Raw genomic sequence first — 21581 nt, forward strand, 5'->3', positions numbered from 1 at the left:
GATCGAAAGTTTAGGGTACGTGTGGGTTCCGTATTGTCCGACGTCTTCCTCCAGGAGAACGGAGTGCCCCAGGGCTCCGTCTTGAGCGTAGCCCTTTTTGCCATCGCGATCAATCCAATTATGGATTGCATTCCACCTAATGTCTCAGGCGCTCTCTTTGTCGATGACTTCGCGATCTACTGCAGTGCCCAGAGAACATGCCTCCTGGAGCGCTGCCTACAGCGTTGCCTTGACAGCCTACACTCATGGAGTGTGGCTAATGGCTTCCGGTTCTCTGAAGAGAAGACGGTTTGCATCAACATTTGGCGATATAAAGCATTCCCATCCTTACATCTCGGTCCCGTTGTTCTCCCATTCGTGGAGACAACGAAGTTTTTAGGGCTCACGTTGGACAGGAAACTTGGTTGGTCTTCGCACGTCTCTTATTTGGCGGCCCGTTGTACACGTTCCCTTAATGTCCTCAGAGTTCTTGGTGGTTCATCTTGGGGAGCGGATCGCACTGTCCTGCTTCGCTTGTATCGGTCCATAGTCCGATCGAAGCTGGATTATGGGAGCTTCGTCTACTCGTCTGCTCGGTCATCCCTCTTACGCCGTCTCAACTCCATCCACCATCGGGGGTTACGTCTTGCGACCGAAGCCTTCTACACTAGTCCTGTCGAGAGTCTTTATGCTGAAGCTGCCGAATTACCATTGACCTACCGGCGCGACGTACTGCTGTGTCGGTATGCCTGCCGGCTGTTGTCAATGCCCGACCACCCCCTCTTATCAGTCCTTCTTCGCTGATTCTCTCGACCGTCAGTACGGGTTGTATGTGTCTGCCCTGCTGCCCCCTGGAGTCCGCTTCCGTCGCCTGCTTCGACAATTGGATTTTGCCCTCCCTACCACCTTCAGAGAGGGTGAGAGCCCGACACCACCTTGGCTCCAGGCTCCGGTTCATATTTATCTCGACTTCAGCTCACTCCCAAAGGAGGGTACTCCGGCTGCAGTGTATTGCTCACGGTTTGTCGAACTTCGTGCTCGACTTGCCGGTCACACCTTTATTTACACCAATGGCTCCCAAACTGACGATGGTGTCGGCTGTGCCTTTGTCATCGGGGCCGCCACCTTTAAATGCCGGCTCCTCGACCAATGTTCCAGCTTTACGGCCAAGCTTTTTGCTCTCCATCAGGCCGTTCAGTATGCCCGCCGCCACCGCCATTCATCGTATGTACTCTGCTCTGATTCACTCAGTGCTCTTCAGAGCCTTGGAGCTCCCTATCCGGTCCATCCCTTGGTGCAACGGATCCAGCAGTCCCTCCATTCTTTCGCTGATAATGGTTCTCCTGTCAGCTTTCTGTGGGTTCCCGGCCATGTAGGAGTGCCTGGGAATGAGGCTGCTGATGCTGCAGCCAAGGCTGCAGTCCTCCTGCCTCGGTCAGCCTCCCATTGTGTCCCATCATCTGACGCTCGTGGGGTTGTTTGTAAGAGGCTTGTGTTGTTGTGGTGGGATGCTTGGTCATCCCTCCTAGGAAACAAGCTCCGGGCAGTAAAACCGCTCCCAACTGATTGGACAACCTCCTCCCGACCATCTCGGCGAGAAGAGGTCCTTCTGACCAGGTTGCGGATTGGGCATTGCCGGTTTAGCCACTGCTACCTGCTCTCCGGTGACCCAGCCCCGCAGTGCCCTTGTGGTCAAGCATTAACAGTGCGCCATGTTTTACTGTCGTGTCCCCGCTTTAGTCAATCTCGTGTTGTCCTGTCCCTGCCATCTACTTTACCGGATATTTTAGCTGATGACGCTGGAGCAGCTGCTCGTGTTCTGCATTTTATAACTTTGACTGGCTTGTCCGAAGACATCTAACTTTTTTACTTATTTTATCTGCATCTTTGTTGGGACTTTCTGGTGTCCCCCCTCCCCTTGAGTTTTACTAGATTCCATGTGCTCTAACAACTGTGACTGGGCGCTAATGACCTCGGTAGTTGAGCGCCCTTAAACCTCACAAAAAAAAAAAACCTTCCCGTACACCACAGCATCATCAGCGAACAGCCACACATTGCTATCCACCCTATCCAAAAGATCATTTATCAGATAGAAAAAAACAGTGGACCTACCACACTTCCCTGGGGCACTCCAGATGATACCCTCGCCTCCGATGAACACTCACCATCGAGGACAACGTACTGGGTTCTATTACTTAAGAAGTCTCAGAGCCACTCGCATACTTGGGAACCAATCCCATATGCTCGTACCTTAGGAGTCTGCAGTGGGGCATGGAGTCAAACTCTTTCCGGAAGTCAAGGAATATGGCATCTGTCTGATACCATTCATCCATGGTTTGCAAGACATCATGTGAAAAAAGGGCGAGTTGCGTTTTGCCGGAGTGATGCTTTCTAAAGCTGTGCTGATGCATGGACAGCAACTTCTGTCTCAAGGAAATTCATTATATTCGAACTGAGAATATGTTCAAGAATCCTGCAACACACCAATGTTAATGATATTGGTCTGTAATTTTGAGGATCCGTCCGTCTACCCTTCTTATATACAGGCGTCACCTGCACTTTTTTCCAGTCTCTCGGGACTTTACGTTGGGCAAGAGATTTGCAATAAATGCAAGCTAAGTAAGGAGCCAATGCAGTAGAGTACTCTCTGTAAAACCGAATTGGAATCCCATCAGGACCTGGAGATTTATTTATTTTCAAGCCATTCAGCTGCTTCACAACCCCAGGGATGTCTATCACTGTCCTCCATACGGGAATCTGTATGAGACTCAAACGGCAGTATGTTTCTACGATCCTCCTACGTGAAAGATTTCTCAAATGCTAAATTTAAAATTTCAGCTTTCGTTTTGCTGTCTTGCGTTGCCAGGCCAGACTGATCAGTGAGTGACTGGATGGAAGCCTTCGACCCGCTTACCGATTTTATGTAAGACCAGAATTTCCTTGGGTTTTCTGCAAGATCTTTTGCTAATGCATGACGGTGGTAGTGGTTGAATGCTTTGCGCATCGCTCTTTTTACTGCAGCACGGATCTCTACTAACTTTTGCCTGTCCTCATTCTCCCGATCTTTCTTGTACCGCAAGTGCAACTGCCTTTGCTTCCTGAGCATTCTCTGAATTGCGCTGTTAAACCACGTTGGGTCTTTTCCGTCCGTAACCCACTTTGTCACCACATACTTGTCCAGTGCGTGATTTACAATGTGTTTAAAATTTGCCCATAATTCTTCCACGTCCATCATACCAGAAGTAAATGGAAGTAGATTTATTTTTTTGTGGCTGCTTGTGTGAGAGGGACAATTTTTATCTTATCATTTCTTTTAGTAAGTGTAGTAGGGAGGGTGTGGTGGTGTGTGTTTGCTCATTTATCACATGTTTGTTTTCAGCGATGGCTTTCTGAATGTGGAAGTTTTCTTGCGTTTGTATAAGATATTTATCATGGTTGCTTATTATCATTATTTCGATTTCTTGTTCCATGTTTGTAGGATGGTGGTTATGGTGTTTTGAATGTTCTGCAAATGTGGAATGGTTTGTTTCGTACTTCCAACACCTGATATGTTCTTTGTACCATGTTTTAAAATTCCCGCATCTCATGCCTATGTATATCACATCTCAACTTTGACATTAAAGTTTATATATTCTGATCACTGGAATTTATCCCTCTTTATAGTTGGTTGGCTTAGATGTGACTGGAGGTTTTGCCCAGTCTTATATGCTATTTGGAAGCCCTGTCTCCTTAGGATGTTTGCAACATGTCCACATTGGTGTCAGTGCCACATGACTTGAATTTAGTCACTGATTAAATAATAGTTGTCCATTAATACTGTTCATTGGTAAGCCACATTTATATGGTACGAAATAAACACCATGCGTAATAATCAGGACTGGTCACAGGAAAATCCACACACTACAGTGGAACCAACATCCAACTTTGTTTTTTGGTCTGTGTTTGATGTGGCATGATCCGTAACATGCTGATAAGTCCAGTCATTTTAGAAAAGCGAGTTATTGACCAGACCTACTTGCAATTTTTGGTAAGTTCATTCCTTTGTTCCTTTGGCCACATGGATTGCAGGGTACTTCCAACAAGATGGAACCACTCCACATTTTACTTGGCATCTTAGGGAACATCTCAACCACATTTATCCTAATCACTGAACTGGTAGAGGTAGTACAATTAACTGGCCACCAAGGTCACCAAACCTTACAACATTAGATTTTTGTTTGAGAGGTTGGATGAAGTCTGAAGAATATAAACAAATTATGAAAATGCAAGATGAACTGCTTGGTCACATCATGGACATTGCCGCTCTCATTACAGAACATGCACAGGCACTCGGATAAGCAACGAAGTATGTTCTCCCAAGAATGCAGAAATGATGGGCTATTTGAACACTTACTGTGAATTGTACAACAGCTGTAAACACGTGTGTGGTAATGCTTAGAGGTGTATGTTATTTTTTCATTTGGTGGTTTTAAAACACATATTTGATATTTACTAACTGTTGTGCATGTGTACGTGTTTAAAATTGACTATGTATTAAATAATATTCAGATTAAATAACAATGTAAATTAAATGTGTGCTGTCTCGGAATCCATTCGGACTAGGGCATACGTACATACCCAATTTTTTGCTTCAACTGATTTTTTTATTTCATTTCCCTTAATACTGACCATTCCTCTTGAGACATCCTGTATAAGTACATGTGTGAAGTATCAGACCTTAATGCTTCTTCCTGATCAGAGGAGAGGAGTATTGCAAGTGCACTGAAAAGTGAAGAGGCGATGGGGAGGGAGGGAGTTTTCTGGCATCACTATTCATTTGTTGCATTTGTGCTGTGCTAGACATAATAGAGAATTAATTTGTAAATTAAGCAACAAAATATGTGTTTGACAACTACATGGTTCTGTTAAACTTTATTTGTATTAATGAATGTGACATCTTTTTGATTTTAAAAATTCCTCTCACTTCGTGCATGTTCCAGGAGTTTTGTTTACATACATCTGTTGTAGTTGGTTTAAGATTTGTTTGTTTATAGTGCTCCTGACTCACAGTAATCTGGTATTTAATTTGTCTTTACAGTGACTGTCTGAGAGTGAATAGCCAACATGAAAACCAGATCTAGTAGCAGAGGCAGAGAGGAAAGCTGTTCACTCAAGAGGAAGAATGAATCAAGAGGATGTGCATCAGACATCAGTCAAAGTGCACAGCATGATAATACAAATTCTAACAGAAGTTTTACAGAATTGACCAAAAACAGCAGGAAAAGAAGGCATTCTGATGTTACATGTAGCAGTAAGAAGGCAGCGACTAACTACCAGGAAGACCAGCTTACAAATGTTCTAAATAAAACAGCGTCAGTGGTGCTAGAGCCATTTGATATGGAGAAGCATATACAAGCTAAAGTTGCAAATCGCAATAAAAAAAAATGCATCAGTAATTACTCTGTCAGAGATGTCAAAATAACTACTAAGAGTTCAAATGGTTGCAGCACAAAAAATGAAGAGAACTCGACAACAGGAAGCAAACAAAGATGTTTGCAGAAATCCACTCATCATGACGGCAAAGAACTACATAATAGTGATCAGAAGAATGTAGCATCCCTCAGCTTGAGTCATGATGATGACCAGGGGTTATTGGAGAGTTCGACCCATCAGAGCAGAAGACAGTTGTGGGATGCTTCCCACAAAATGAGTTCAGAATTTCGTCGAGAACGCCGTACAATATATAAGAAGCCAGTTTGTACATGTTGTGTAGGAAAAGATAACAGTGGAAATGAAATAAGAGTTGCAAGTGATGGCTTGAAGGCAAAACATAACAAACATATGGAGAAGAGCATCAGAAATAGTGATGTAAATAGAGCAGCCAGTAGTACCAAAAAAAGAAAAACTGTCGTGGGTGCTTCTCACAGCAAAGTAAAAGATGCTGATTATCAGTATGGAGGCAGACCACTAACTACAGAGCACAGCAGTACAAGCTCTGAAACTATCACAACGTCCAGAAACAGAGAGATTATTAACAGCCACAGTAGTAAGAGGTCAGTCACACCAACTTCATGTTCTGTAGCCACAGAACCTTTGCAGATGAGAGACAGTGCAGCTTCACAACCTGCACATGCACTTACACATTTAGAAATGCACCCATACTTGCGTCGACGGTCAGCATCAGCGCCTCCTCAGTTAAAGTTGGGTGACACTTTTCGAAAAACTGTTGATGTGTTTGCGCGTTTACTTCAGGATGTGGCAGCACATCTGCAGAAATGTGCTAATGGAGTTGGTGATACATTAAGTGACCATAATTTTGAGCATATGGTAGCTGGCGTTTCTCACTTGGTGTCAAGCTGCACATGCCATTCACCCATTGGGTGTTTACTATATAGCATTCATATTATGAATGCATTAAAAAGAAGACTGTCTGCAGAATTAAATGTGGTTTCACTATCCAATGGTGATGCAGTACAGCCAGTAGCAGCAGCAGCAGCAGCAGGCATGCAATCAAATGGGAATTTAATGGGAAGATACCATCTAGAAGCAAGCATCAAAGAGAAGACCAATACAGAAGTCAGTGTAGAAGGAGGTAGTATATCTGAGTCTGCACGTCAGTGTGATGCCACAACATTAACAACGAAATCCAGAAACATATTGTTGACTGCTGAGACCTGCATAAGCACATCACACAGCACTTCTCTCACTGAAGAGACAAACGACACACCATCACCAGTAGATAGCACTGATAATGCACATATTGAAGCAAGTATCGAAGAAACAGCCCAACTGGAAGCAAACACAAAAGAGAGTACCAGCACAATAACACGTATAACAGAAGGCAGTGACTCAAAGTCAGCATCAGAATATGGTGCAACGTCGTCATCAGTTGAGCCCATAATCATGGTGTCAGCTGCTGGGGCATTTACTAGTACTAGTTCTTCACCCACTGGAGGCCCAAAAGAAATCCTGGACCCTCATGAAGTGGATACTGTAGTTTCTGATCAGAATAATGTAAATGACAGAGTGGATGATAGAACAGGGTGTGCCAGCCCCAAGAGTAATTTAATGTGTGGGAGTGCAGAACGAGAACAAGATGGTGAACGGAATACTTTTGACTCCGTCTCTCTCTCTATGGAAGAGATTGAAATAAAGGAAGAAGTTGAAACCTCAGAAAGCGACAGTGAATTAGAGTTGTCTGAAAAACAGTACTCGCAAAATGAGGCAGAATATGATGCAGGTAGTTGTGGTCCTGAAGGGGAAGAGACAGACAGACATGAAAATATGGTTGAGGTTGAGTGTAACATTGTCGAGGCCTCAGATCTAATTAACTGCACCGGAAATGAATCACATATGAAAGATCTGAGAATGGAGGCACAGCATGAATATGACAATAACAGCACAGAAAATGATGTTGCTGAGGATGCTACTAGTAATGGAGCGAATACTGCTCCTGCTGTCAACAGGGGAGATGATACTGATGCAGTCAACAATACTGGATACAGTGCAAGTAGGGATTATGATGGTGATGTGGATTATGGTGGCAACAAAAATGAAGATGATGTTGAGGACACAATTGATGAACGGAATGGTGGCCACATTAATGAAGACAATGTTGGGGACGCTACTGCTGAACAAGTTGTTGCCCAAGGTAATGACGACTGTGTTGAGGACACCAACACTGAAGACATCGGTGGCCACAGTACTGAAGGCAGTGTTCAGGACACCAGTGCTAGTAAGTGCGGTGATGCCCATGGTACTGAAGATGGTACTGGGGAAGCCAATGCTGCCGGGTATGATGGCAACAGAAACGAAGACAATGTTGGAGATGCCAATGAACCTGAGTTAGTTGATGGCTCTCTGTATAATAATCGTTGGGAATATGTTGAACCACCTTATGGTGGGGGTTACGCTGGACCGAATTATGAAGAACTGTATGACCCTGATGTTGTGGCTGTCCATGCTTTGGTAAGCACCTTGCGACAAGTGAATGGTTTGCCAGCTGGCCAGTTTTATAAGCAGGTTGAAATTAGAATATTTGGTGGAGGCGTCTGGCGAGTTTGTCGGATACCTGATCCTTAATGCTACTAGTAATGCAGCCAATATTGCTCTGGCTCTCAACAGTGGAGATGTTACTGATGCAGTCAGCAATACTGGATAGAATGTGAGGATGGTGATGGTGACCTGGATTACAGTGGCAACAGAAATGTAGATGGTGTTGGGGACAACACAGCTGAAGCTACTCAAGACCACAGTAATGAAGACGGTGTTGGGGATGCTGGTGCCACCGAGGAGGGTGACAACAGAAATGAAGACAACATTGGAGATGCCAGAAAGAATACTGGTGCTAGGAATAACACACATGGCTCTTTGGTGGGCAGCATTCTGGTGATGGTTACACCAAATGTGACCATCGCCAATTTTAGGACCCAACGTTGTGATTGTCCATGGACTGTATGATACAAAAGATTTGTTGCAAATGGGCATTGTAGAAAATTGTGTGGATTTTACATGTTCCTACTTTTTATTAATATTGAATCTTGTGCCAAAGACTTAGAATGAAAAAAAAAAAAATATATGAAAATTTACGAATTGTATATGTCTTAAAGAATAGGTTAAATACATTTTCAATAAAGTCCCCGTCTGTGTTTCTAAGGCAGTCTGTGAATAACCTAATACATTCCTCTCTCTGACCCGTAAAACATGTCATGCTTGACTTCATTTTGGGCCATTGTTAGTACAACATAAATTTAATGATCTGAATATTTATCCACAGGATAAATAAAACATACAAATACAAAACTGGTTCATGTGTTTGAAGGTGTGTGTAGTTTCTCTTACCTTAGGTCAGAATTAAACTGAAGTCCAAAAACAAATATTGTCCGCCAACAAGAGTTAAGAAGGCGGCCGGAGAAGATACACATTGGTGAGTTCGGTTTTTAGTAACAAAAATCACATGTTTAAGTGTTCTCTGTGCAAGAAATAAAACACAGTGTGTGATGATTTGTGCGTGCTTTGCCACATCTTAATTAAAAACACTGGCAAAAAATAACATGTAAACTCTCGTGTATATACAAGTGTTAGTGATCAGCCCGGTAAACACAGACCTTTGCAACAAAATTTGGATGATATTCTGTGTGAATTAGCAACAAAAGAAAAAAATCATTGACATTCTCCGTGACGACGTAGTAAAGCTAAAACAGGATTTGATATATCTTCAGTCACTGAACAGTGTTAATACATCACCAAATAATAGGCCTAAAAAGTTCACTCGTTGAAAACCAAACGAATCTGTCGTCCAAGTGCCATTAAATATTCATTTGCTACTGTATTGTAGGTAAAAAGACGAGGGCTAATAGAAATCCTTGGGTAACAGAAGAAATATTGAATTTAATTGATGAAAGGAGAAAGTATAAAAATGCAGTAAATGAAGCAGGCAAAAAGGAATACAAATGTCTCAAAAATGAGATCAACAGGACGTGCAAAATGGCTAAGCAGGGATGGCTAGAGGACAAATGTAAGGATGTAGAGGCTTATCTCACTAGGGGTAAGATAGATACTGCCTACAGGAAAATTAAAGAGACCTTTAGAGAGAAGAGAACCACTTGTATGAATATCAAGAGCTCAGATGGCAACCCAGTTCTAAGCAAAGAAGGGAAGGCAGAAAGGTGGAAGGAGTATATAGAGGGTCTATACAAGGGCGATGTACTTGAGGACAATATTATGGAAATGGAAGAGGATGTAGATGAAGACGAAATGGGAGATAAGATACTGCGTGAAGAGTTTGACAGAGCACTGAAAGACCTGAGTCGAAACAAGGCCCCGGGAGTAGACAACATTCCATTAGAACTACTGATGGCCCTGGGAGAGTCAGTCCTGACAAAACTCTACCATCTGGTGAGCAAGATGTATGAGACAGGCGAAATACCCTCAGACTTCAAGAAGAATATAATAATTCCAATCCCAAAGAAAGCAGGTGCTGACAGATGTGAAAATTATCGAACTATCAGTTTAATAAGTCACAGCTGCAAAATACTAACGCGAATTCTTTACAGACGAATGGAAAAACTGGTAGAAGCGGACCTCGGGGAAGATCAGTTTGGATTCCGTAGAAATGTTGGAACACGTGAGGCAATACTAACCTTACGACTTATCTTAGAAGAAAGATTAAGAAAAGGCAAACCTACGTTTCTAGCGTTTGTAGACTTAGAGAAAGCTTTTGACAATGTTAACTGGAATACTCTCTTTCAAATTCTGAAGGTGGCAGGGGTAAAATACAGGGAGCGAAAGGCTATTTACAATTTGTACAGAAACCAGATGGCAGTTATAAGAGTCGAGGGACATGAAAGGGAAGCAGTGGTTGGGAAGGGAGTAAGACAGGGTTGTAGCCTCTCCCCGATGTTATTCAATCTGTATATTGAGCAAGCAGTAAAGGAAACAAAAGAAAAATTTGGAGTAGGTTTTAAAATTCATGGAGAAGAAGTAAAAACTTTGCGGTTCGCCGATGACATTGTAATTCTGTCAGAGACAGCAAAGGACTTGGAAGAGCAGATGAACGGAATGGACAGTGTCTTGAAAGGAGGATATAAGATGAACATCAACAAAAGCAAAACGAGGATAATGGAATGTAGTCAAATTAAATCGGGTGATGCTGAGGGAATTAGATTAGGAAATGAGACACTTAAAGTAGTAAAGGAGTTTTGCTATTTAGGGAGTAAAATAGCTGATGATGGTCGAAGTAGAGAGGATATAAAATGTAGACTGGCAATGGCAAGGAAATCGTTTCTGAAGAAGAGAAATTTGTTAACATAAAGTATAGATTTAAGTGTCAGGAAGTCGTTTCTGAAAGTATTTGTATGGAGTGTAGCCATGTGTGGAAGTGAAACATGGATGGTAACTAGTTTGGATAAGAAGAGAATAGAAGCTTTCGAAATGTGGTGCTACAGAAGAATGCTGAAGATTAAATGGGTAGACCACATAACTAATGAGGAGGTATTGAATAGGATTGGGGAGAAGATAAGTTTGTGGCACAACTTGACTAGAAGAAAGGATCGGTTGGTGGGACATGTTTTGAGGCATCAAGGGATCACGAATTTAGCATTGGAGGGCAGCGTGGAGGGTAAAAATCGTAGAGGGAGACCAAGAGATGAATACACTAAGCAGATTCAGAAGGATGTAGGTTGCAGTAGGTACTGGGAGATGAAGCAGCTTGCACAGGATAGAGTAGCATGGAGGGCTGCATCAAACCAGTCTCAGGACTGAAGACGACGACAACAACAACAACAACAACAACAACAACTGTATTGTCATATAAAAGTGCGTCAGGGAAGAAATCCTTTAAGGTAAATATCCACTCGGATAGTCACGATTGTGGATTAGCAAAAATCTTACGTGAATATCACGATGTTAAAGTTTGCAGTTACGTGAAACTAGGAGCACCCTTGTATGAAATTGGAAAACAAGTAATAGTGGGGGGAGCCAACGACGTTTATAAAAATTAATTGTCGAGTGCTGTCCAAAACTTGAAGAGGATACTTGATTCTAATAATAATAGTAAAGCAATTATAGTCATGGGAATTCCACCTAGACATGACCTTACATTTGAATCGTTTGTAAACAAAGAAATAACCAAAGCTAATGAACAGTTCGAAAATATATGTAAACTGTATCTAAATACTCAGTTTCTGCCTGTCGACTTCCTACTTAGACAACTTAACGAGACATGGGTTGCACCTTAACAGAAAGGGCAAGAAACTTCTCTGCAGAAAAATTGTGGAAATGCTGCCTGTAAGTACCAATTTCCAAAAGTACTGCAGCAACTCAACTCCGAACAGTGGACACACTATTTATAGCATTAGCAAATTCACCATCAGCGAATTCAAGAGAGCCAACACCTGTGGCAGCACTACCAGGATTATTTGCTGACACAGCAGAAACTTCACAAAGGGCAGCAAAACGTGAATCAACTGAAGGAAAATCACCCTCATCAGAAGTGGTTGCAACAGTAGTACTAGCATCAACAAATAATGTTGCTCCAATGGTCATTCAAGAAATCGCTTCAGAATCTGGAATAGACCTACCAACAATTTCAGAAGAAGAAGAGGGGATATCATCACTCCCACAAAAGATGAAGCATCATCAGCACCCTGAGTATCATTTGCTGCTGTTGCAGAACCATCAGAGCAGCTAACAGACAAGAAATCTTCAGCAACCCAAGGAGAAGTGCCAACTGCAAGGAGGAGGAGCAAGAGGTCCAAAAAAGCTGCAGTTCGTAGTGAGAATTTTTTATGGTATCATCACAAGGAAAGGAAAATTGTCATAACTACACCTCCAAGTAAGCCAAATGTTAATACTTTGAGAGACTAACCCAATCAACCACCCCAAATCTCCAGCCAGTGCTAATAAATTTGCTGTTTACCATCACAACATTCAAGGCTTATTAAGTAAACTAGATGAGCTATCCATTAAACATTTTAGATAAGGACTTTATTAATAATGCTGATGTAATCTGTTTTAGTGAACACTTTATGAAACTTGGTTGTGACACACTGCAACTGAATAACTATAACCAAGCAGCTCTTTACTGTAGACATTTTTTAGATAAGGGTGGAGTGGTGATTTACGTTAAGAACAAAATAGCTTATAGATCTTTAGACTTGAGTGAATACTGTATTGATAAACATTGTGAGGTTTGCGGAGTTGTAATCTGTACTGATTTCTCTGAAATTACTGTCCTTTCATTTTATAGGACTCCTGCAGGCAAAATCTGTATTTTTCTAAAACAGTTAGAATCACTGTTAACTCATCTCTTTGCAAAAACTAAAGATATTATAATTGTAGGTGATTTTAATGTTGACTTTCTTACAGATAACATGGGAAGAAAAGATTTATCACATTTAATGAACTCTTTTTTAACTTAACAGCACTGGTGGATTTTCCCACTAGAGTCACAGCTAATTGTACAAGTCGAATTGACATCATCTTAGACAGCAGTAGAATTCCAAACACAACTGTAAAGTGTATATTGAATGGGCTCTCAGACCATGATGGTCAACTACTTTATCAATTGATAATGTTAGCCCCTTTGTAAGAACAACTGCAGTAAAACTTTCAGAGTAATTAACACACAGTCCATCAATAGCTTCTGTAATTCCCTGCAAGAAGTAGACTGGGACCAAATCGAGATCTTTGACAATGTTAATGACAAGTACAATGATTTTCTAAATGAATTTATCTGCCTATTCGAAGTGGCCTTTCCTAAAAGGACTGTGAAATCCAAACGCGAAACCTACTCTAATAAAAACTGGCTAACACTGGGCATTAAAATGTCTTGCAGAAGGAAAAGGAATCTGTATGCCTCACTCAAATCCAGTTATAGTGTAGAAAAGGAAAAACATTACAAACTATACTGTTCTATCCTTAAGAAAGTGCTAAGAAGGGCAAAGAGTATTTCTATAAAATCAGAAATTGATCTCTCTAACAACAAAATTAAGACCATATGGGGCATAATAAAAAGGGAAAATCCCTGCTGCCGAAAACAAAATAGAAAGTAAGAGAAATGATACCATTCATGACAATGTTGAAATAATCACCGAAATTTTTAACAACCACTTTCTGGCGTCAGCAGTACAAACTGGAAAATATGTTCCGTTAATGAAGCCGTGTTAGCCCTTCAAAAAGCTATTAATAAAAAAACCAAGCAGATTAAAGTGTCTCATATCGCAGTACATAAAACTGAGAATATAATTAGAGATGAAGAGAAAGTATTCTGTTGGCATAGATGGTATCTCTTCAAGATTACTGAAGGAGTGCTAGAAGTCGATAAGCAAAATACTGTGCCACATATTCAATGAATCCATCCAGCACGGGATTGTTCCTGAGAGATTAAAGTTTGCTATTGTGAAACCTCCCTTTAAAAAAGGCGATAAAGCCGACGTTACCAACTGTCCGCCTATCTCCCTTTTAACAACCTTTTCTAAAATTCTTGAGAAATTGGTTCAGAAAAGACTTATTGAACACCTCAAGCATTATAAGGTATTAAACAGTAGCCAGTTCGGATTTCAACAGGGTGTATCAACAGAACAAGCTATTTTTTCCTTCACCCATCAAATATTAGTCTTTTAATAATAAATTGTCTCCTGTTGGTATCTTCTGTGACCTTTCTAAGGCCTTTGATAGTGTTAATCATGAAATCCTCCTAGCAAAGGCTGAATATTATGGTATAAGTGGCTCAGTTGGCTCATGGATTAAATCCTAACTAGCTGGAAGAAAGCAGGTCGTCTTGTTGAACGACTGAGGGGTACTCTGTGTCATCCAGCTGGGGCTTCATTGGCTGTGGTGTTCCTCAGGGCTCTGTACTTGGCCCCCTTCTCTTCCTCATCTTTATCAATGACCTTCCCTTGTGTACTAGCTTTAAAACTCACTTTACTCTTTTTGCTGATGACACCTCTATCCTCATCAACAAAATTCCCAACCTCAATCTTGAGGAATCGGCCAATATTGTCTTTAGTGAAGTATGTAATTGGTTTGTGAATAATGGGTTATCACTAAATGTTAGCAAGACCCAGTTTGTACATTTCCAAGTAAGGAAAAAAGTTGAGGATCAATTAAGTATTACATTGAATGGTAGTGAGCTACTACAAGTTGAGTCAACCAAGTTTCTGGGTGTACACATTGACAACAGTCTAAAATAGTCTGAACATATTTTGTACCTCCACAAAAAACTCAGCTCAACAACATTTGCTGTTTGTATTATTTCCACTGTATGTGACCGAGACACCACAAAAAATGCTTATTTTAGTTATTTCCATGCACTATTACTGTATGGCATAGTTTTCTGGGGTAATCAGCCATTATCAAAAAAAAAATTCATTGCCCAAAAGAGAGTTATTGGGATAATGAGTGGAGTCCAGCCTACACATTCTTGTAGGAACTGAAGTGACAGGAAGCAAGACCCCGGAAGCAGTGAGACAATCCAGCTCCCATTTTACCCAATCACGAAGGGCCACAGGAATGGGCCGAGCCCGAAAAAACTTAGGCCGAGCAGTGGGTTTGAGCGTGATATGAGCTTCAAAATCGTTTGCATGGCCTAACCCAGGAGAAAAAAGGGACGAAAATGTCGTCGACAAGGAATCCAATTGAGCATAAGGAATGGCATCAGAGACGATATTGACAGTCATCTATGGAGAACCCAAAAACGCGAAAGGTATCGAAACCAATAAGATTTTCCGCATTACTATGGTCGACCACAAATATGGGAACAGTGCGAACGACGGATTTGTAAGATACCTCATCATCAAATTGTCCTTAGAGAGAAATCTTCTGTTTATTGTACATCCGTAATTACCTAGTGACAGGTGATAGGTTTGGAGAACCCAACTGAAGATACGTCTGAGAATTGATAATGGTGGCAGCAGAACCAGTATCCACCTGCATGCGAACATCTCGACCAAGTATTTGGACCGTGAGGAATAACTTCCCTGAAAGGGAAGAAGTGCAATTGACAGACAACACAGAATCAGAATAAGCGTAATGTTCATGAACATCATGTATGCGGTCGGATTTGCAAACGGATGACACATGACCTTCTTTTTGCAGTTGTGACACACGGCCCAATGTTGGGGACAATCCTCCTGTGAATGTTTTGTAAAACACCGCAGACATGAAGGAAGTTGCCGGTGGTTTTGCTGCAGTTTCTTAGAGGTTTGTTTACAGTTAGGCCGAGGCTGCGCTCGGGAGCGTACTGCAGCCACGTCAGCCGGCGGGGACATGCCACACGCTTCGTCAACAGCACACAGAGGTTGTATTTCCCCAACGTCACCCCACCCTCTATTTGCGCTCCAGCGGCGCGAGAAATTTCAAAAGACTGCGCAACGGATAGGACTTCGAGAGTCGGATTTGCCAGCTGAAGGGCACGCTGCCTCACTTCTTTGTCGGGCACCGACCAGATAATAGCATCCTGTACCGTGGAATCGGCAGAAGATTCTTTGTGAACGTCAGTAACAAATTGACACTTTCTACTGAGGCCGTGAAGTTCAGCAGCCCAAGCGCGATGGGATTGATTTGGTTGTTTTTGACAATGATAAAAGGCAACACGAGAGGCTACCACATGTGTTTGCTTATGAAAATATACGGACAGAAGTGAGCACATTTCAGCGAAGGACAAAGATGCAGGATCTTTCAAAGGAGCCAATTACGACAACAATCGATACATTTGAGGTGAAATCCATGAAAGGAACAGAGACAGACATGTTTGTTCGTCCGTGATACGAAATGCCAAGAAGTGCTGTCAGAGACATTTTTCGTAATCAGACCAGTCTTTCGCTGTCTCGTCGTAAGGAGTAAAAGGAGGTGTAGACAACGGCGAGAAACGCCCTGCATTGGATGCCGCGACGAAATCGCGAATCGCCGACATGAGAAGTGTTTGCTGTTCAATGAGACTGTGCAATAGTTGCTCTAAAGTAGCCGTGGAAACTTGTGGGTCAGTGATGAAAAGGAAAAATCCACTACCCCGTCGCCAATTGTTATAACGTCAAGTTGGACACTATATTTCAAAAGACGACACAATACATGTAAGTCACAGAGCGAGTAGATCACGTAAGTCATGTGTACATGGTAACGGTCAAATCTGCACCGAGTCCAAGTCTAGCGGACACTGGCCAGCTGGCCACTTAGGTGGCGCGGCTGCTGCATGGCTGGCAGACAGCGCCGCATGTAGAGGACGCGCGTAATTGCGTGGCGACACTTTGAACGATCGACACGTCACAACAGGAACCTTTTCAAAAAATTTGGGATACTGACAACTGCATGCCAATATATCTACTCCCTGTTATGTTTCATTGGTAAAAATGGACAATCGTACATAACCAATGATTCATACCGTACACACAATACCAGGAGGAAGATGGACCTTCATTATGAATCAAAAAACCTTACTATTGTACAAAAAGGAGTCCATTACGTGAGCTGCAAGGTGTTCAATGCTCTCCCACCCTCACTGAAATTACTTATCCACGAGCTTCCCAAATTTAAACAAAAACTCAAACAGTATTTATTAGATAATTCCTTCTATTCGGTAGAAGCATATTTCAGTAGAGTTAACTGTAATTGATTTTTTAATTTAATAACTTGAGGTGCTATTGTGCATTACGATACTCACAATCACTGTTAACATTACTGTGTCTTTCATTTAGCTATTAGGATCTACCATTTTTTAATGTAATTTTTTCTATACCTATTAATGTGTATTTTGTCTTATACCAGATATCATCTTGCAAGAGGTACTTTTATGTATTCCTATTGTATTATTTGTAATAATTCTGACACGTCCTACATCCATGCAAATGTCTCACAGTATTGGATTTATGTGATATAAATAAATAAATAAAACAAGTGCCATTATTGGCTCAGAAAATATCTGAAATTGAAGTTGGTATTCAGGAAAACTGGTGCATTAAATTAGAAAACCATAAAAGTGCAGCATTTGTGAAATGATTGACCTTGCCATTAGTAGAAGGATGACTGCATTTTTACTTGCAAGTTTCTCACTCTGAGGAGGAATGTTGGCTATTTCCAGGCAAAAATTGATCAGAAATATGCTTCTCCTTAGCTTGTTGATAACATCAATTAAAAAATGTGGATTTTGCTGTTCATCTGTGGGTGGAACATGATTCATAGATAATACTATTAAGTCCTCATATTTATTCTTTTCAGTGGGTTTAACTTGTCCAGAACATCTCTGCTAACTATGTAGTTATTGTGTTCTCGTAATACGCATAGCATGTACATTTATGTATCATTTGTCATTTATTGACTATGTGCTTTCTGTGCCAGAGAGTGCAACACCAATATAATGAACATTAGGTAAGCACTTTTCTTGTCAAACCGTTTGACATAAGCTACAGTGTTCCCCTCAACCATTGTTACACCATTGGAACTCTTATCAGAATTTTTAAAGTTTTGATATGAATTCAGGGTACATGCTGACATTATATTGGGTCCATCTATTTTTCCAGATTCCTTGTCTCTTGAGAGCAACTAAAAGTGGTTATGGAAAAAATTCATATGCAGTTTTGTAGTTTGTGGTTCAGCATGATTTGTGTCAGTATTTGTATAATTGTTTCTTTTTCCCACCGTTTCTTTTGAAATAATGCACGATTCTGCTGCTAGTTGCTGCTGGAAAAACTTGTATTAACTAGTTACATGGGTTTCTTATTTATGTAATTCCTGATTTAAGAATGCCATTCAGAGGTAATAATTAGTGAGTGCAAAGATATTCCTCGATTGTTATCTTCAGTGTAGTGACAAACTTTTGAAGTCTGACATGCTTTGAGTCATCACTTGATAGAAATCTGTCATCTACAAAATGAATATGAATTTGAGTTTATCAAATTTGTTTCTTCACACAATGTCTTCAGGTGTCTGTTCTACTGAGTAAATTCCATCAGGAACAACTGCAAAGGACTTCCAGTAACCCACACACATTATCTATGCCAAAACATTTCTGTTTCAGTGGAATTTCTGTTCCAACTATTACCAACTTCTCTAAAATAGTATAAATCTCTCATTTTTTGCTGTACGTGTAAACATCTTGATAGGGGGGGAAAAAGTTTAAAATACTGTATAGATCTCACTTCTTCATTAGACACTGACCTTTGCACTGTCTGAATCATTGTATCTCCATTCTACTACACATAGGTTTTTCATTTGCTATCCTACAAAAAGTGTTTGTGGTAATGGAACATCATCCAGATTGGGAAGATAGTCATTAGATGTACATGGAATAGTTGGACAGTAAATCACAGACAGCCAAGAAACATGTAAAGGTGTGAATTATGCCTCGCTCAAGATAAAGAAATTGTCAGCTTTGTGTAGCACCTTTCCTGTCATAACATTAACCTCAGGGCCTTCCATGATATTAGTCTCAGGCTCTTCATCATCTGAAAATGCCAGAAACAACTGATTGTTAGACATGCAGTCATTCAGTACTTCACAATCTGTCTTATAATCCAGTTATCTGGAGCTAATATAACTAATTAATTTGTATGTAGAGGGTGTTTTAAAAAGTATCCTGTACTCTTACTGGAGATTGTACTTGTCAAAAGTAGAAAAGAACTATAAACATATGTCTGAAAACAAATACTTGTTGATATATTGGCCATTCTGTTCTAGTACAACATAACAGGCATGCACGGTAGATACAAGCAGAAACAGATACATACAAGATGATACCACAAATGCCTGAAGTGATAATTTTGCAACATGAAGTCACCCGAGCAATTAATTCTACGCACAATTGGAAAGCCCCTGGAAATGATAAAATAGCAAATTTCTGGCTAAAGAAGTTCACCTCAACACATTCACATCTAACTAAATTATTTAACAGTTACATTGCAGACCCATACATATTCCCTGATACACTTACACATGGAATAACTTATCTGAAACCTAAAGATCAAGCAGACACAGCAAACCCAGCTAAATATCGCCCCATAACATGCCTACCAACAATCTACAAAATATTAACTTCAGTCATTACACAGAAATTAATGACACATACAACACAGAACAAAATTATAAATGAAGAACAAAAAGGCTGCTGCAAAGGAGCGCGAGGATGTAAAGAGCAACTGATAATAGATGCAGAGGTGACATATCAAGCTAAAACTAAACAAAGGTCTCTACACTACGCATACATTGATTACCAAAAAGCTTTTGATAGTGTACCCCACTCATGGTTACTACAAATATTGGAAATATACAAAGTAGATCCTAAATTGATACAGTTCCTAAACATAGTAATGAAAAACTGGAAAACCACACTTAATATCCAAACAAATTCAGATAATATCACATCACAGCCAATACAGATTAAGCGTGGAATATACCAAGGAGACTCATTAAGTCCTTTCTGGTTCTGCCTTGCTCTGAACCCACTATCCAACATGCTAAATAATACAAATTATGGATACAATATTACTGGAACATACCCACACAAAATCACACATTTGCTATACATGGATGATCTAAAACTACTGGCAGCAACAAATCAACAACTCAACCAATTACTAAAGATAACAGAAGTATTCAGCAATGATATAAGTATGGCGTTTGGAACAGACAAATGTAAGAAAACTAACATAGTCAAGGGAAAACACACTAAACAAGAAGATTACATATTGGATAACCACAGCGACTGCATAGAAGCGATGGAAAAAACGGATGCCTATAAATATCTAGGATACAGACAAAAAATAGGAATAGATAATACAAATATTAAAGAAGAACTAAAAGAAAAATATAGACAAAGACTAACAAAAATACTGAAAACAGAATTGACAGCAAGAAACAAGACAAAAGCTATAAATACTTATGCCATACCAATATTGACCTACTCATTTGGAGTAGTGAAATGGAGTAACACAGACCTAGAAGCACTCAATACACTTACACGATCACAATGCCACAAATATAGAATACATCACATACATTCAGCAACAGGAAGATTCACATTAAGCAGAAAGGAAGGAGGAAGGGGATTTATCGATATAAAAAACCTACATTATGGACAGGTAGACAATTTAAGAAAATTCTTTCTAGAACGAGCAGAAACTAGCAAAATACACAAAGCAATCACTCATATAAATACATCGGCTACACCACTACAATTTCATAACCACCTCTACAACCCTTTAGACCACATAACATCAACAGATACGAAGAAAGTAAATTGGAAAAAGAAAACACTTCATGGCAAGCACCCGTATCATCTAACACAGCCACACATCGATCAAGACGCATCCAACACATGGCTAAGAAAAGGCAATATATACAGTGAGACGGAAGGATTCATGATTGCAGTACAGAATCAAACAATAAACACCAGGTATTACAGCAAGCATGTTATTAAAGATCCCAATACCACAACAGATAAATGCAGACTTTGTAAACAACAAATAGAAACAGTAGATCACATCACAAGCGGATGTACAATACTAGCAAATACAGAATACCCCAGAAGACATGACAATGTCGCAAAAATAATACATCAACAGCTTGCCTTACAACATAAACTTTTAAAACAACAAGTTCCTACATACAAGTATGTACCACAAAATGTACTGGAGAATGATGAATACAAATTATACTGGAACAGAACCATTATAACAGATAAAACAACACCACATAACAAACCTGACATCATACTCACCAATAAAAAGAAGAAATTAACACAACTAATCGAAATATCCATACCCAATACAACAAATATTCAAAAGAAAACAGGAGAAAAAATTGAAAAATACATCCAACTGGCTGAGGAAGTCAAGGATATGTGGCATCAGGATAAAGTTGACATCATACCAATTATACTATCAACTACAGGAGTCATACCACACAATATCCACCAGTACATCAATGCAATACAGCTACATCCAAACATATATATACAACTACAGAAATCCGTAATTATTGATACATGTTCAATTACCCGAAAGTTCCTAAATGCAATATAACACATACCGTACAGTTAATAGGAAGTGACGCTTGATCAAGGTCCGCGTCACTTTCCATTCTCAACCAGACTTAACGTCTGAGAAAGTAAAGAAATAATAATAATAATCCCC

General features: G+C 40.4%; 1 protein-coding gene across 6 annotated transcripts in view; it reads left to right on the top strand.

Moving 5' to 3' along the window:
- The window catches only part of LOC126248765 (serine-rich adhesin for platelets-like), a 286230-nt gene extending 277637 nt beyond the window's left edge, over window positions 1-8593 (top strand). For 3 of the 6 annotated variants that reach the window (XM_049950125.1, XM_049950123.1, XM_049950124.1), the window contains exon 4: window positions 6458-8593. In XM_049950125.1, coding sequence (XP_049806082.1) covers window positions 6458-8040 — 1583 coding nt within the window. In that variant the 3' untranslated portion in view covers window positions 8041-8593. Of the gene's footprint in view, window positions 1-5056 lie in introns of all 6 variants that reach the window. The other 3 variants (XM_049950128.1, XM_049950127.1, XM_049950126.1) reach the window with 1 other exon arrangement.
- The last annotated feature ends 12988 nt before the right edge of the window (window positions 8594-21581 follow it).

The sequence above is a fragment of the Schistocerca nitens genome, chromosome 3, assembly GCF_023898315.1.
Source record: "Schistocerca nitens isolate TAMUIC-IGC-003100 chromosome 3, iqSchNite1.1, whole genome shotgun sequence".
NCBI classification, from domain to species: Eukaryota; Metazoa; Arthropoda; class Insecta; order Orthoptera; family Acrididae; genus Schistocerca; species Schistocerca nitens.